This window comes from Gopherus evgoodei, chromosome 11 (assembly GCF_007399415.2).
Source record: "Gopherus evgoodei ecotype Sinaloan lineage chromosome 11, rGopEvg1_v1.p, whole genome shotgun sequence".
Classification (NCBI taxonomy): domain Eukaryota; kingdom Metazoa; phylum Chordata; order Testudines; family Testudinidae; genus Gopherus; species Gopherus evgoodei.
Genome location: NC_044332.1, coordinates 76,942,263 through 76,956,657, shown reverse-complemented (window position 1 = coordinate 76,956,657; position 14,395 = coordinate 76,942,263). Strand labels below are relative to the sequence as shown.

The window sequence follows — 14,395 nt, the reverse complement described above, 5'->3', positions numbered from 1 at the left end:
GCATCGGATGTGTGCTCCACTCACACCCTGGGACACGTTCAGCATCGCTATTTCTCAGCTTGCTCCTCCCAGCGGGGACGGATGTTTCAGATTGTATTCCCTAGGTGGCTTTGCGTCAGTCATTCCAGCTGAATCTGCCCATGTTTCTAATCCGCTCCCCCGCTTTGGGGGGGTTTTCTGTCCACCTTGTTGCGTGCGACTCCTCTCAATTAAGTCTTATCTGCGAACAAACGTCACTGATGTGCTCTACACGCAGTGCAGTAGATCCTGGCACTGACCCTTGGCAGTCCCTCTGAGAGCCCCCTACAGCCCAGAACTCTGCCACTCACTCTTACCAAGCCCAAAGCCCGTGGCAGCTGATCACGTCCGACTCGAGCCGTCCCTCTTGCTTAGAAGGACGAGGTCCCTGAGAGCTGGCTCAGGCCCTGGCCTCTCTCGCTCCTGCTTGTGCCAAAGGATGCTGAAGCTGAGCTCACTGTGCCAGGCTGGAGGCTGGGGCCCCCGATCTGTGGGGGCATGCCGAGGAACTGAGATCACCAGGTGACTTCATTGGGGCGTTTGGCCTGAGTGGGAACCCTAAGGCGGAAGGCCTCATGCTGACCAGCCTCCCTGTCTGCCACCTACTCTCCTCTCCCCGCCAGCTCCCTGAGGAACGGCGTCATTTGTTCACACAACCGCTGTCATTATGGGGCCCATCCCGCCTGCCAGGGTTTTCCTAAGCAGCCCATTATTGTTAAGTTGTTATCGTCTGGTTGTACAAGTTCCCTGCCTCCCACCTGATCCCAGCAGCCTCCAACCGGCTCTGTGCAGTCCCTCATGCCCTTCACTTTCACAGCAAAAGGAAAAACCCTGCCAGGTGATTGGATCGATTTGAAACCTGCACACCTCCTGCGCGTGGTGATCTGTGGCACCGAGACTACTTAGAGATTAGTGAGTCTGCTACAGCCTCTGTTCTACATGTGGGCCATGTGGCTTTTAGGTCATGGAGTAGAGCTTCATGCATTTAGCTCCAGAGGTCCCAGGTTCGATCCTGCCCGCCAATGACTGGAGTCTGTCAGTGTTACACTGAGATAGGGCCTCTTCCCCGTGTAACTCAAATACAGAGTCAGACCTTGCAGCTGGATTAGACCAAATGGCTCAGGGACGTGGTGATGGGCTCCCGAGCCTTCCCCGCATCATGAGCACGGATTCAAATCCAGGCTGGGTTAGAAGCAACACAAGTTTGTCAGTTGTGACGTGTAGCTGTTGTTAATGATTGCTGTTGTTAAACTGGTCCTGCTCTCAGCCCGCTGCACAAAGGGCAGGAGTGCATGGCACTATGGCTGTTCTCTGCTTACCAGGGCCCATGGGAGGTTAAGGGAGCAGAGCACAGTTTAGAGCAGCCCTGAGGCTGTTCTAACTTGTCAGTCACCAGGCAGTCCTAGAATTCAAGGAGCACAAAGGTTGCTTAAAGCAACTTTTTCCCCCTACCTTTCCTGCTCCAAGGGGTAACTAAGAATGGGGCTCACTGAGTGCATAGGGGTCCCAGTGGAGATGGGGCATGGTAGGTGATGCTGTATTCAAACTCCACCCACCGTCCCAAGCTCCGCCCACATTTCAGAATTGTTGGCTCTCTCCGCACTTGTCCACAATGTTTATATTTAATTAAGCTGCCTCCCTGCACTGGGCAACCTCGCAAGGATCCCCAACTAGGAACGAATAGGCCAGTCCTTGCCCCCCAGCAGCGTCTTCCTCCCCTGGGTCCCAACAGCTCTCTCCAAGGGTAAAACGGTGGGAAAGGTTAGCATTTCCTGCCTCTGCAAAAGGCAATCAGACTGTAACTGAATCCTCGGGGCTGGCAAGCAGCTTAGAGGATGGCCTGGGCTGCTGCGCTGGGGATGGGGCAGATCCTGCTGGAGTAGGAGGCAAACGTGAGTCTCCTTCCTGAGCTGCTAGGCTCCTGCATGCCCATCTGGGGATGCTGGCCCAGGAGGTGTTTTTCCCTCTGTCTTTTGGGAGCAGAACTGCAGAACCCCTGGGTCTTGTTCAGTCCCAGCAGCCATAACCTGGCCTGTCGGGGGGTTAACGGAGCAGGTTTCGGTGGGCGGAGGCTTTCGGCAGGCGTTAATGTGTTGCTGACGTGGGCATCTTATCCCGATTGCAGAGCCCAGCTCAGGTTCTCTCGGCTGGAGCGAGGAGGGGGATTGGGTGACAGCGAGAGGCTGTATCAGTAACGCAGCCTGGGCCGGGAGTGTGCACGCCGCCGGATACAAGTCGCTCCCTAATGGTCCAGCCAAGGAATACATGATCCCTGGCAGGATCCCACTGAGCTCCTGTTTGGGGAGGAGAGGCGAGGCGAGGGGGGGTCTGGCAGCTCTCCTCGCCACCCTCCCCCAACCCTGGGCACTGCTTGGCCCTCCCTTCCCAACTGGGACGCCAGCCTCATGAGTAACTCTAGCAAAGCAGGAGCTAGGGAACCGTTCTTGGATTTCTGGAGCTGGGGAGCCCCCTGCCGTAGGCTCCAAGAGGTGGAACAGTGGATTGAAAACACAGCCAGCTCTCCTAGATTTACAGGCTCCCACCCTCTCCCTCTGGCAAGCAAGGACTCCACTAAAGTGAGACCTGATGTCTTTTGTAAAAGCTTCGTCAGCTGGACAGTGGTTTTGCACAAACTGAACCATGTCCAGGGGGGAATAGAAAGACGAGGCTGACCGAGAAGTAAGCTTATCATCACAGTGACTGAGATCCAGCTTCGGGTGCCTTGGAGATCAGAGGATGCCAGGGTGTTAATCGGAGCAAGATAATGCTCTGGCAAATACGGAAGAACAACTCTAGGGGTATCAGGAGCTAGACAGGTGTAAATCAGTTTGGGAAATGCCAGCCTGCCGGCCACGCACCTCTCAAATCCATTCCCTTCCCAGGGCATCTGCTCACATCTTCCATCTCTCTCCTACCTCCTAAAAGGGATCAGAACTGGGCCATCCACTAACTACTCATGATTCTGGCTTGCAGATAAATTGCGAGGTTTGCAAAATTACAAATTACAGCAAGCAGAAACAAAGTGCTCTGTTGGTGTCCTTATATGGCTTCTCCCTGGTCATACCTGTGCCACTGGCAGCCCCTTCAGAAAAGAGAGGAATGCTGCATTCGAGCTGGACCAAGTCATTTTCTTGAGTGGCCACCAGATCCCCCCAAAACCAAAATCCACGTGGCAGAGTTTGGGAAGATGCAGGCCCCAGGCTTCCAGTTCATGATTATCTCTGTAGCCGACACTGTACAGACAGTAGGGGAGGCCGGCCTGACTGCTGGGCTGCACATCCTGGTTTGTTATTTTCCAAACTAAACAAACCCAATTCCTTCAGCCTTCTTTCACAGGTCATGTTCTCAAGACCTTTAATCATTCTTGTTGCTCTTCTCTGGACCCTCTCCAATTTCTCCTCTATTGTAGGGTTGCACGGAATGCCACGCTGTACACCCTGCTTTGTTATTGTAGGGTTATTTATTACGGTTATATGTTTTTAAAGGAAAAATTCAATCTGAACTATTCATTCTAAAAACAGCTGCATACCAGGAGAGAGATGTTAGTTTTCAGCTGGCTCTCCCCCCACCCCCCACTTACTATTACAGCTGAGTATTCAGTGGGCGTGTGATCATGGTGCTCACACATGATTCCAGCAGGAGCTGAGCGCCAGGGCCCAATGTCCAAAACAAGTTTTTAAAGCCGATGATGCTGATGCAGCTGGTGACTGGAAGACCGAGAATGGTGAGGGTGGTAATGCTCTTTAGAAACATTCCTGGGAGATGTAATGAGAGGGGCGGTGCTCACACCCGTCTCCCAGCCGCTGCCCTGCCTTCCAGTCTCCCCCCTCTGTTCCACTGCCCGGCTCTGCCTCGTCCGGTGGCCTGACCCAGGTGAATGAGACTAGCTCCTGCACTGACGCGAGCTGGGCTAAAAACGACCAGCGCCGTCAATCCCAATTCTTCAGGACGTAATCCAGACATCAGCTGGGTTTTTGGAAAGAACGTTTCCTTCTGTGGAGTAATACAGCACAATTGGCCAGGGGCGTTGTGGGGAGGGTTCTTCCTTTCTCTGGCGTATCAGGACTTGGGTGCTGCCAGAGGTAGGATGCCGCACCAAGTGGATCTCATGTTGCACCACCTCGCTTCTTACCTGCTTTCCCAGGCTGATGGCCTGTGGGCTCAATCCAACGCAGTCAGTGGGGGTGGCCTGAGGTTGAAGACGGGAGTGTTACGCTGTGGTACATGCTGCTTTGCTGCCCAGCTTTTCCGTTGGCCTGGGGAGGGGGATCACTTTGTACAAAGAGACGTCACTCATTTATGCCCAGGGTGTAGGTATGGTTAATACAGCTTGGCAGAGTAGGGTATTTATTTCCATGATCTGGCGAATGAAAAGACTTCAGTGCAAAACTGCCCCATTTCCAGGTGAAAACCTAAACACCAACATCTAGTGACTAGTGGCTGCTGGCTGGTCATTGTAACTGACAAGACACAGACCAGGTAACTGACCGGCTCCTGTTTCCCAACTGGTTCATTCTTCCAGGCGTGATCTTTTCATATTTTATTTAATCAATACATTTGTTTCCTCCAAAAAGCAAAAACACATCATCTGCACCTGAGAAAACCTGAGTGCACAGATAAGCCTTGGGCCTCACAAAATGAGAGAGAGGGAGGATGGCTTGGTGGTTAGTGTGCAAATCTGGGACTTGGAAGACTTTGTGTCAGTTCCCCCTTCTGCCAGAGACTTCCTATGTGAGCGTGGGCAGATTTCTGTGCCTTGGTTTCCCCATCTGTACAATGGGCATAACAACAGTGCCCTGCCTCGCAAGTGTTGTGAGGCGTTAGATGCAGGGATGATGGGAACCCTGTCAGGACTGAAGAAGGTACATCAGGCTCTGTTGAATCCAGCAGGTTTAAGTACGATCCTGAGAGGCTGTAATAGGATTTACCCAGCCCTGATCAGGTTCATTGCATGGCTTTCAATAATGCATGTGAGTAGCTGCTAGGCTGAGACACGACTTTGCCAAGTAGCATATTTGGGTTTTCTCAGAGCTGGGAGAGGAAAAGTTCGACTTGGCATTGATTGAAATTGTGAAGTGGGTGTGGGTGTGGGAGGCCTGGACTGACAGCTGTAACGACCACAGGGTCTGAGTTGCCACCCTCCAGCGCACCAATTCTGAGACCCTCCCGCCCTTATGAAAGCCCCGTGATGATTTTGCAGGGTTTTGCCTTGCGTTAAGTGCGAACTGCAGGCATGTGCTGCCACCTGCTGATCAGCAGGTGAAATGCTTCCTTTCTGCAAGTGCAAGCACCCGGTCAGCGATTGCTGGCTGGACCGTTATTTATTGCTGGCTGGCTTGACAGACTCCTGAGGGCCTGTGAATGACACTCTGAAATATAACTCCCATTACATTCTACCTCCCTTAAAACTTCCCCTCCTATCCTACATGATGTTGCAGTGTTGCCGTATGCTGTTAAACATAATGTTCCACCCCAGAGGTGGCTGCATTAGGTCCTGGTGAAAATCTCTTGTTGGTCTTTTCCTAGCCTGCACCTGGGCTAGGACAGACAATAACTTTCTTTATGTCGATGAGTGTCTCTGCTTGTCACAGAATCGTCTTCTGTGGGGCTGGCATCCCGTCTGCCCCAAGATCATCTGCAGGCTTATTCCTTGCACAAGGATCATCCTTTGCACATGTTGGGTTCATTGTGACCAAATTCGAGTCATATTCCCCCCCGTCACCATCATGAGGACATCTAAGTAGGTTGATATTTGTATTCCTGGCTGTGTGAGGCAGAACGATTCTGTTCCATTCTTCCCCCTGTTGTCCCCTCCCCCAGTGTGCATTTGCCATCTCTTTACGTTGCCTCTGCCAGAGGGGCCTCTACAATAGAACAGGCCTGGTGGGAATGTGGCCCAGGGTTCCACTGTCTCTGGAGGGGAGCACTATATTCACATCTAGAACCAGAAATAACCCTCTTTCACTCCAGTGGCTGTATTAAAGGTCACAAGTCAGCTAAGTATAGGCTGTCACCAGCTCACTCCTATATATAAGCACTTGGGAGCCCTGCTGACATCCCAGCTGTTAAAATCATATTGCCTGGGAGCAAAGTGTTCCGAAGGTCTCCCAGCCTATATGGGGGTAACTACAGTGGATGAAGCAACAGATGACTTAGGCACAGACACACACACACACAGCTTGAGGCTGATCATCCCAATAAGAACTCATCCAGAAGGATCCCCCCGCACTGCAGAGACTAGATATGCACTGTTCGGGGATGACTTAGCTACTGCAAACATGCACTCCCCTCTGGTTGGACCATGACACTCATTCTGCACCAGCAATGCTGCACACGAGGTTTTAGGGTGGACTCTGCTTTCAGCTACCTAAAAGGAACCTCCCAGCTCTGCCAAAGCTCCCCAATCCTGATGCAAAGCATCTCCTGCTATTCCCCTCCTGAGCCCTACATCTCCCTGGCAGCTGCCCCCAGACCTGACCTGCTGTCTCGAGCTAAGCCTGCCAAACCCTGTGGTGATTTTGCCCCGGGGGCAAATGAAAGGCAGCAGCAGAGAAGCAGGCCATCCCTCCCACCATCTCCTCCGCAGTGGGATTGGCCCTCTGAGCCCCACGCCCCAAAGAGATGATGTCTTTTCCGCCCAGCCTGAAGGCTTCTCCCCAGCAAAGCTGAGCCAATTCAGGCACTGTGTGGAAACCGTTCGTGGCGTGGCTTTGTCCTGCGCGTCCCAGCGTCTATCTGTGCATGTATGTGACAGGCAGAGTGTACGCATTCGATAACGTACCTGTGCCTCTCTTGGTTCGATATAACAATACACAGCGGCCTGGGACCTATAGGGACCACTCCCTGACCCAATGCGACTGAGTCTTCTGAGAGTCACAGGGGGGTGCCCTCATGGGGAATCGCGCTGGAAGGAAGGGTCTCTCCTTTATGGGGAGACGGTGCTCAAAGCGCTGCAGTGGCATGGCTCTCATTGGGTTAGTCAGCCCTCTCCCCGTGCCTGCTGGGAAGGCACTGGGCACTCAGCGAGAGGCATACGTAGGGCTGGCCCCTGCAGGTTCCATGGGCAGCTCACGGAGAAGTCGCTCTGCTTTGTCCCCCCTCCAGAGCGGGAATCCCGCGAGCACGAGGAGCCGACCACCTCGGAGATGGCAGAGGAGACCTTCTCGCCCAAGGTGTACCGCAAGCACGGGCGCCTCTCCGAGCTCAAGGCCGAGGCCCTGAAGAAGGATCGCAGGAAGAAGCTGACCTTGTCCAAGTTCGTCGGCGGGGCGGAGAACACGGCGCATCCCCGGGTCGCCGTCCCTGAGCTGAGGCAAGAGTTCGAGCTGGTGAGTGCTGGGTTCCCCTTACCTGCCCCTTTCCTCCCCCCTGCCACCTAGCACCCCCAGCAGCAGGTGCTGAGAGAGGAGGGCACGGTTGCCCAGTGGGGGGCCGTATTGCCATTCAGGAGATGAGGCTTTGCCCTGCTCTCTCCTACCCCCACGCTGGGGAAATCCATCACTTCCAGGAGCCCAGTGGGTCACTGATTTGGGGGGCGTGCGGGATTCCCAGCTCTTGGTTGGTTTGCGGGCCAAGACTTGCTGGGCTCTCGCTGATCCTCTCGCTCCTCTGGCAGGGCCCTTGCCGCAGGCAGATGGAGGCTTCGCTGCAGGAAATCAAAACCAGTGAACGAATGATCCCACGAGCCGTTCACCTTCCCAACTGCGACCGGAAGGGATTCTACAAGAGGAAACAGGTGAGCTCCCCCAGGGGAAACCTACGTGGCCCTCCCCACGACAAGGGTCTGATTCTGTCAGGGCCACTCTCCCCGGCAGCTCCGTGTCGAACCAATAGAGTGTGTGGGGACATTAATGATGGCCCCCAGCTCTTACACAGCATTTCCCATCCTTAGTTCCCAAAGCACTTCACCAAGCAGAGCGGGAGTATAGTGCCTCGGTTTCCCCATCTGTAAAATGAGGATAGAGCAGTGATGTGACCTGCCCAAGGTCACTGACAGAGCCAGGAACAGAACCCAACCTAGAACCCCAGCCTGGCAGTCTAGCCCCTAGGCGACACTGCTGTCAGGTCACTCGGGCTGCCCTCTTTCAGCTCAGATGTAAAACCGCGACCAGGATTTCCACAAGCCTGGGCGTGGGTTCCAGGGCTCACCAGTTGTGCACAAACCGGGCCGTCTGTTCGTCGGTTCTCTCCCACAGTGCTGTGCCCTAGACGCACCCTGCAGGGTTCCTCTGGTCTGTCTTACTACCCACCCTCATGGGAGGTCTATCAAGTCAAGTGTCATCAGGCATCCCATGCAGCAGCTAGCAGGAAGCTGCATCGTCCCTGAATCACTTGTTAGCAGTAGCACCTGGAGGCCCTGGCCTTGGGAATCAGAGGGGCTGGGGGTCCATTGTGCTAGGCATGCTGCGCACTGAGAGCAAGAGACAGAGCACATGCTCCACCTGGAGAAACCAGGCAAAGGGTGGGAGAAAGGAAGGATTCTTGATCCCATTTCACAGAGTGGGAACTGAAGCCCAGAGAGTTGAGCTGACTTGCCCAAGGTCGCACAGAGCCAGGAACCGAACCCTGCTCTCTCCTAAGTCCTGCACAGCACCTGAGCCATGGGGCTAGCCTTTGGCGAGGTCACGGACTGGTGCCAGGTCGCACCCCCTATTAGACGTGATGGCTGCGTCTCGTTCCCAGCTTGTGGCCACGTGGCACTGAGACCTGGGCTCTGCTTCCTGCGCCATTACTTCCCCGTGACGTGCCTGCCACTGACCTCCCTTTGCATGTCTCCTCGCCTCCCCAGTGCAAGCCGTCCCGGGGGCGGAAGCGCGGGCTGTGCTGGTGCGTGGACAAGTATGGACTGAAACTGCCGGGGACCAATTACGTGGCGGGCGACCTGCAGTGTCACAGCTTTGACAGCGGTGTCACCGAGTGAAGGGCCTGCGCCATCCCCCCGCCCCCTGCCCCCACGCCTCCCCACGTCCCGGGACTCCGAACCCTTTCATCTCATTTCGAAAAACGAAAGAAATTGAGGACCTCGGAATCTGCAGCGCGTCCTCGCCAGCTCGGCGGCGGCGGCTAACGGAGAAGAGGAAAGCAGAAGTCAAACCGGCACCGCCTTCCCAGTACAGACCCTCCCAAAACTGCTCTCGACTCCCCATGCAGGGACGCAGCCAACGTAGGCATCGACTTGGGGGCTTTTCTATTGTGGGTTTGGTTTGGTTTGTTGATATGGGGGAGGGTGTCTTTTTTTGTTTGTTTTGGTTTTTAGACTAGCCAGCAACTTTCTAAACGGTCTCCAGCAAAACCAGACAAAGCCCCACGTTGAGGCACACGTCCGTCGCTCAGCCCTTGTGTTTGAGTGGCTTGTTTGGCACTGCCAGAGTGAATATTGACCCTCCACTGGCGCTAAAAGTCCTTTGATATCTCTATAGAGAGAGATGCACAGCTTTCAGGGCAGTCGGGGTCTAGAACATTGTTGGAAACGGGTTTGCATTTCTTTAGTCAGGGGATAACAGCTCCTGCCGGCAAAAAATAGTGGTGGCTCCTTTAAAAAAAAAAAACAGCCCAAAGATAACCAGTCACCTTTGGTCTGACCCAGTCTGGCCATTCTTACGTCCTGTAGACATGAACGGGCCCCCCACCCACACAGTGTAACTTTACTCACAGGTGCAGTCCAAGAGACAGCTGTGCTTAAATGGCTGTGGGATCGGGCTCAGAAATCTTTACCACCTTCTGCCAGGACGGGAAAAACGAATGCTATTGTCCCTGCCCATCTAAAGAATCGTTTGCCCAAATGCAAACCTCTCTCTTCTTCTCTTGCAATGGTAAGATTCAAATGTCAAGTCTCTCCCCCTGCAAGGAGCTCCATAGGCGCCTAGGCCCCGGCAGAGCTTATTGTGGGATCAGTGCCGTAACTTGGCCAGGACTGTTTGGCCAGCTCGTCAGCTGTTGTGACTCACACCACGGAAGCCACTGATCTGACCAACTCAAGCGGCATCTTCAGGTGTGGCCAGATCACTGCAGCCTTTGGACTTGTGTATTTTTTAACTCTTGGGACCGTTTTCTTTCCCCCCCCCTACTTTCACCACGACAAGGGTCTTTGTTAAGGTCACTCCCAATGAGACTCCGCAGCAAAGAGGACGGGGCGTTTGGCTGACTCCCTGCTTTGGCGAACTACCGGTGCTCAAGCTGTCACTATCCATTGCTGTGTCGCTAAGGATGCGGACGCGCCCACCGAAAGAGCTAGGCCCCACCCCATCCTGGCAGAGGCTACGACTGGCTCAGGCAGCGTGCTAATTAGAGATATGAAGAGTGCGACGGTTTCTTCCCTGTGCCAGCTGGGACAGGCCCTGCTGCGGGCTGATCCTCGGGAAAACCAGCGTGACTCCCGCAACACACTAGCACAGATCAAAGGGAACCAAGGAATCTCCCCGAGATAGACTGGCTACTGCGTGACCGGGAGTGTGTGGTTTCTTCCTCGACCTTCCCAGAGGAGCGTGAGCCTGGCATTGCGGGTCTGGGCGGTGCCTCCCTCCCCCACCAGGCTTTGGGCAGTGGTGGGGGGAGCGGTTGCCCTGCTGGTTTTGCTGAGCGGAGCAGAGGGTTTTGCCCCATGAGAGACTGGCAGGGAGTCTGTGTGTGTGTGCCAGCGCGCCCTGTCCGTGCCTGAGGCCGTGCTCCCAACACCAGAGCATGCCATGCTCACGGAGCCTGATTCTCAGTTCCCCAGGCATGTGCTCAGGGCAGAGGGCGCCTTGTATTCTAGGGCTGGGCAGCCCCCAGGGTCAGGTAGGGCAGCCTCAGGGCTGCTCTGGCTTACACTCTGGCCCCAGTGCAGTGTGCTCTGGCCACCTTTCCTCCCACGGCCAGCTGGAGACGCAGCACCTGGCATTGTGCAGAGGGGCCACAGTGTGACCAGGAATCAGGCCCAGGTGAGGGAAGCAGAGACTTAGACTGAGAAACTGGCAGTGATTTGAGAGCGGAAAGCACCCCAAATGTCTTTCTCCTATCACCAGGTGGCACCATTTCCCAGGGCAAGGCTGGCTGCGCAGGTCCGCGGGTCTCCGTCCTGTGGGCCTTGCCATATGAGATGTGTCCCCTCTCTGCCCACCCACAGCCTGGTTCTCAGAATGGTCCATGGACTCCCCCGCCCCCCCCCACACACCCCCTAGCTCTAGTGCAGGGAGATGCAGAAAGCTCACGACACTTTTCCCTCGCCCTGCCCGCGTCTACCAGGCTGCCAGCCAGATGCGTGCGGGGGACGCAGGGCCACCCCAGGGTACTCAATAGAGTTACAGGAGGCAGGGATTTATTCCACACATGGCCACGGATAGCACAGCCATTTGGACCTCCCCCACTCCCCCCCCCCCCCCGCATGAAGCATCAAAACCAGGCCACCCAGCAGCCCTGGGCATCTCTCCAGCTTGTCCTGGAAGCTCTGGGTTCTTGAAGGGACAGATGAGCACACGCTGCTACGGCCGTGTCCGGCCGGGGAGCCCGAACAGGTCAACGTTTCAAGGCATTTGGCGTTGGTGGGCTGGGTCAGTCCATTGGAAATGGAAAGAAGAGGGGATGTTTGCCAAAGTCACACCGATAACCTGATCTGGCTCAGCTCCCTGCCCCCAGGAGCAGACCCAGGGTGATCCCACCTTGCTCCGGAGGTCACTGTGTGCATTATAGGCGAGCCACAGCCTTGGAGAATGGGGTTGCTGGCAGAGAAGAGAGCACAGGGGCCATGTGCACCCCAAAGAGGGACGGACTGCGCCAGCTAAGCTCTTGCACGGGGAGGCAGTGCCCCCATCAGCCTGGCTTGGCCAGTCCCTCTGCCACGGGCCTTCCCCAAGTGACCCCCAAGTCCTGACTGTTTTAGGCCAGTACCCACCTTCCTCCCTTCTTGTGCGCTCTCGCCCTTGCTTGTTCGTTTGTCTTGCTGTGGGTTCAGTCCCCGAAACTTGAAAGCTACGAAAGCCTGTTCGGGCAGGGCTGGGCTGGGGTGTCGCCGTGTCTGCACTCAGCTAGGAATGGCAGCTACTGGCTGAGGGGGGCTGTCACCTCCCAACTGTTCCTTATAGCTCGCACCCTGAGACCTTTTATTGATGGGGCAAAGGTGAGTCTAAATGTGGCTCTCGGCTACCCCAGGGTCGAGCCCCAAGCCACTGCAGTCAGTAGCACAGCTCCCTTTGCTTTTACTGGGGGGAGAACTTGGTCCTCATTTCTGTGCTTTCGGCAGCGTTTACAGTGGGGGGCGAGAAAAGGACTGTCTCCGTGGCTGCAGTGGGATCCCCCCACTGTACACACCCTGGGGGAAGGAGGGGGAAGTAGAGAAATGATGGGCCTGGGTCAGCAGCCTAGGAAAAGCCCTCCAAGGCTCTCCAAGCTAAAGGACAGATGGCAGCAAGCCGACTCTCAGCTGAGTGTTGTCTCCTGTCCCATTGGCTGCTGCCCCAACCCTGAATGGCGCCCCCGCCCCCGCTTGTACTGGGCGGCCACGGCAGTTCTGGTGGGAGGAACAACCCCGGGCCACCGTGTTCCTCCAGCCTGAGTGGCTCTGGGGGTTGGCGCTAGCTGGGGGCGCTACAGCTGGCCAAAAGCCAGTACTCTTCTGCCTCAGTTTCCCTCCCCTGCTGAAGTGATCCCCTGTGTGTCTGTGAGCTCAGCCCTGGGGGGAGGCACAGCCAGCCATTGCCCCATGTTACGGCTGCCAGTGGGATCCCAGCGCCCTCCCCCCTGCCCCCAAAGCATTAAAACTGCCCATCGGCCTGCATTCTGCAGCCTGCCGTCACTCATTGAGGGCCTGGAAAAGGGATTGAGGCTGGAGCAGATTCAGGCTGTCCCAAGGCCTTCTGTTCCCTGGGACCCCAGCAAGCGCACAGTGACTGGGGTGGAGGGGTGCAATCCCCCCCCACTAGGGATCAGCATAGGGACCCTTCCCCCACAATGAGAGTCTGAGTGGGCCAGCCCAGGAACCAGGAACGCAGTGGAGACACAGCCCCTCAGGTGCTTCGCCCACACGGAGCTGTGGGTCTCTGCCATCATTGCTCACAGCCACATGGTCCCCTTTGGAGGAGCCCGGGGCTGAGCCCAGAGAGAGGACGATGCCCGGCTGCACAGAAGGGCCAACAATAAATACTCCCCAGGGCCGGGACTGTTTGAAAACTGCACTAAGATTTGCTAAGCGGGATCACGCCATGTCCTGGGAAATGGTGACCCTCACACCCTGCCCTGGGAAAGGAGTTTGCTTTGGGGGAGCGGTTTGGGGTTTTTTAATGGTGGATCGAGCAAACCCAGACGGGAAGACTCCCGCCAGTAACAGCTTAACCCCCGGGGGCTCTGAGGCACATTTCACCTTTCAGTGTTTTTCGAGCCTGAATCTGTGCCAATGAAACAAGCGTGGGGGGTGGGAGGGAAGGGGATCTAATAGGGTTCAGATTGAAAGCAAGGCAAGGGCTTGGTGGTGAGCAGGGTTATTCCACATCTGGGCTGCAGCAGGCAGTCTTACTTTAAAACCACTAGTACAAGAGCATTTTGCACTATTTTCCACTCTCTCTTTCGGTTGTTTTTTCCCTAATGGAGTGTGTCTATTTAAACAAGCGACAATTCCCCTTGATTCCAGCCCTCCCCGTACCAGCACCTTGGCTCGTCGTCCAGTGCACTGCACTGCCTCTTGCCCCCCTCGCCACGCCACGCCGGCCTTGGTACAGCCCGTCCACATGCAGTTATCTACCATTATAGTACAGTTGTTAACACACCAGATTCCGAGATGTCTGCCTGGTTTTTAATCTTTAAGCAATACTCACTACACATTTTACAGTAGCTTTTTATAGCTTTACATACATACAGTAGCTCTGGTTTTTTTTTTGTTTTTGTTATTGTTTTTCCAGTAAAGACATATAGATAATCGTACTGGTGGGGAAAAAAAAAAAAAAAGCAGTTTGTGAAAAACTGACAATGGATGAGGAGCTTAATGCTCTGTTTTGTACTTTTAAAAACAAATCTCACGTTTTATTAAAAAGTGAAGATTGCTGTATACTATTTATTCAACGTATAATTTATGTTACTCTTTGATCTTTGTCTTTTCTCATGGCAAAGCATTTATTTAATAAAGTTATGCATTCAGTTAGCGCGAGTCTACGCCCTGGTGGATATCTGCAGCTGGGAGGGAGGGCCGAGCATGAACGGCGCATGCTACAATGTCTTGGAAGCAGCATCACTATGGGAAAGGATGAGAGGAGCTTATAAAGCTCCACACTTCAGGCTTTAGCCATTCTAACTATTTAAGGGGTTAGGCCAGGCTATTTCTCCCATAGTTGCAGGGGTTCCTGCGTCTTCCTCTGAAGCTTTTGTTAGCGGCTGCTGTCAAAGACAGGGCGCGGGGCACCTCGGGTCTGCT

At 54.9% G+C, this 14,395-nt stretch overlaps 1 protein-coding gene across 1 annotated transcript in view; it reads left to right on the top strand.

Moving 5' to 3' along the window:
- Positions 1-14,132, top strand: part of IGFBP5 (insulin like growth factor binding protein 5) — a 31,705-nt gene extending 17,573 nt beyond the window's left edge. Inside the window, exons 2-4 of the mRNA XM_030580367.1 lie at positions 7,123-7,346; positions 7,634-7,753; positions 8,807-14,132. Coding sequence (XP_030436227.1) covers positions 7,123-7,346; positions 7,634-7,753; positions 8,807-8,938 — 476 coding nt within the window. The 3' untranslated portion in view covers positions 8,939-14,132. The remainder of the gene's footprint in view (positions 1-7,122; positions 7,347-7,633; positions 7,754-8,806) is intronic.
- The last annotated feature ends 263 nt before the right edge of the window (positions 14,133-14,395 follow it).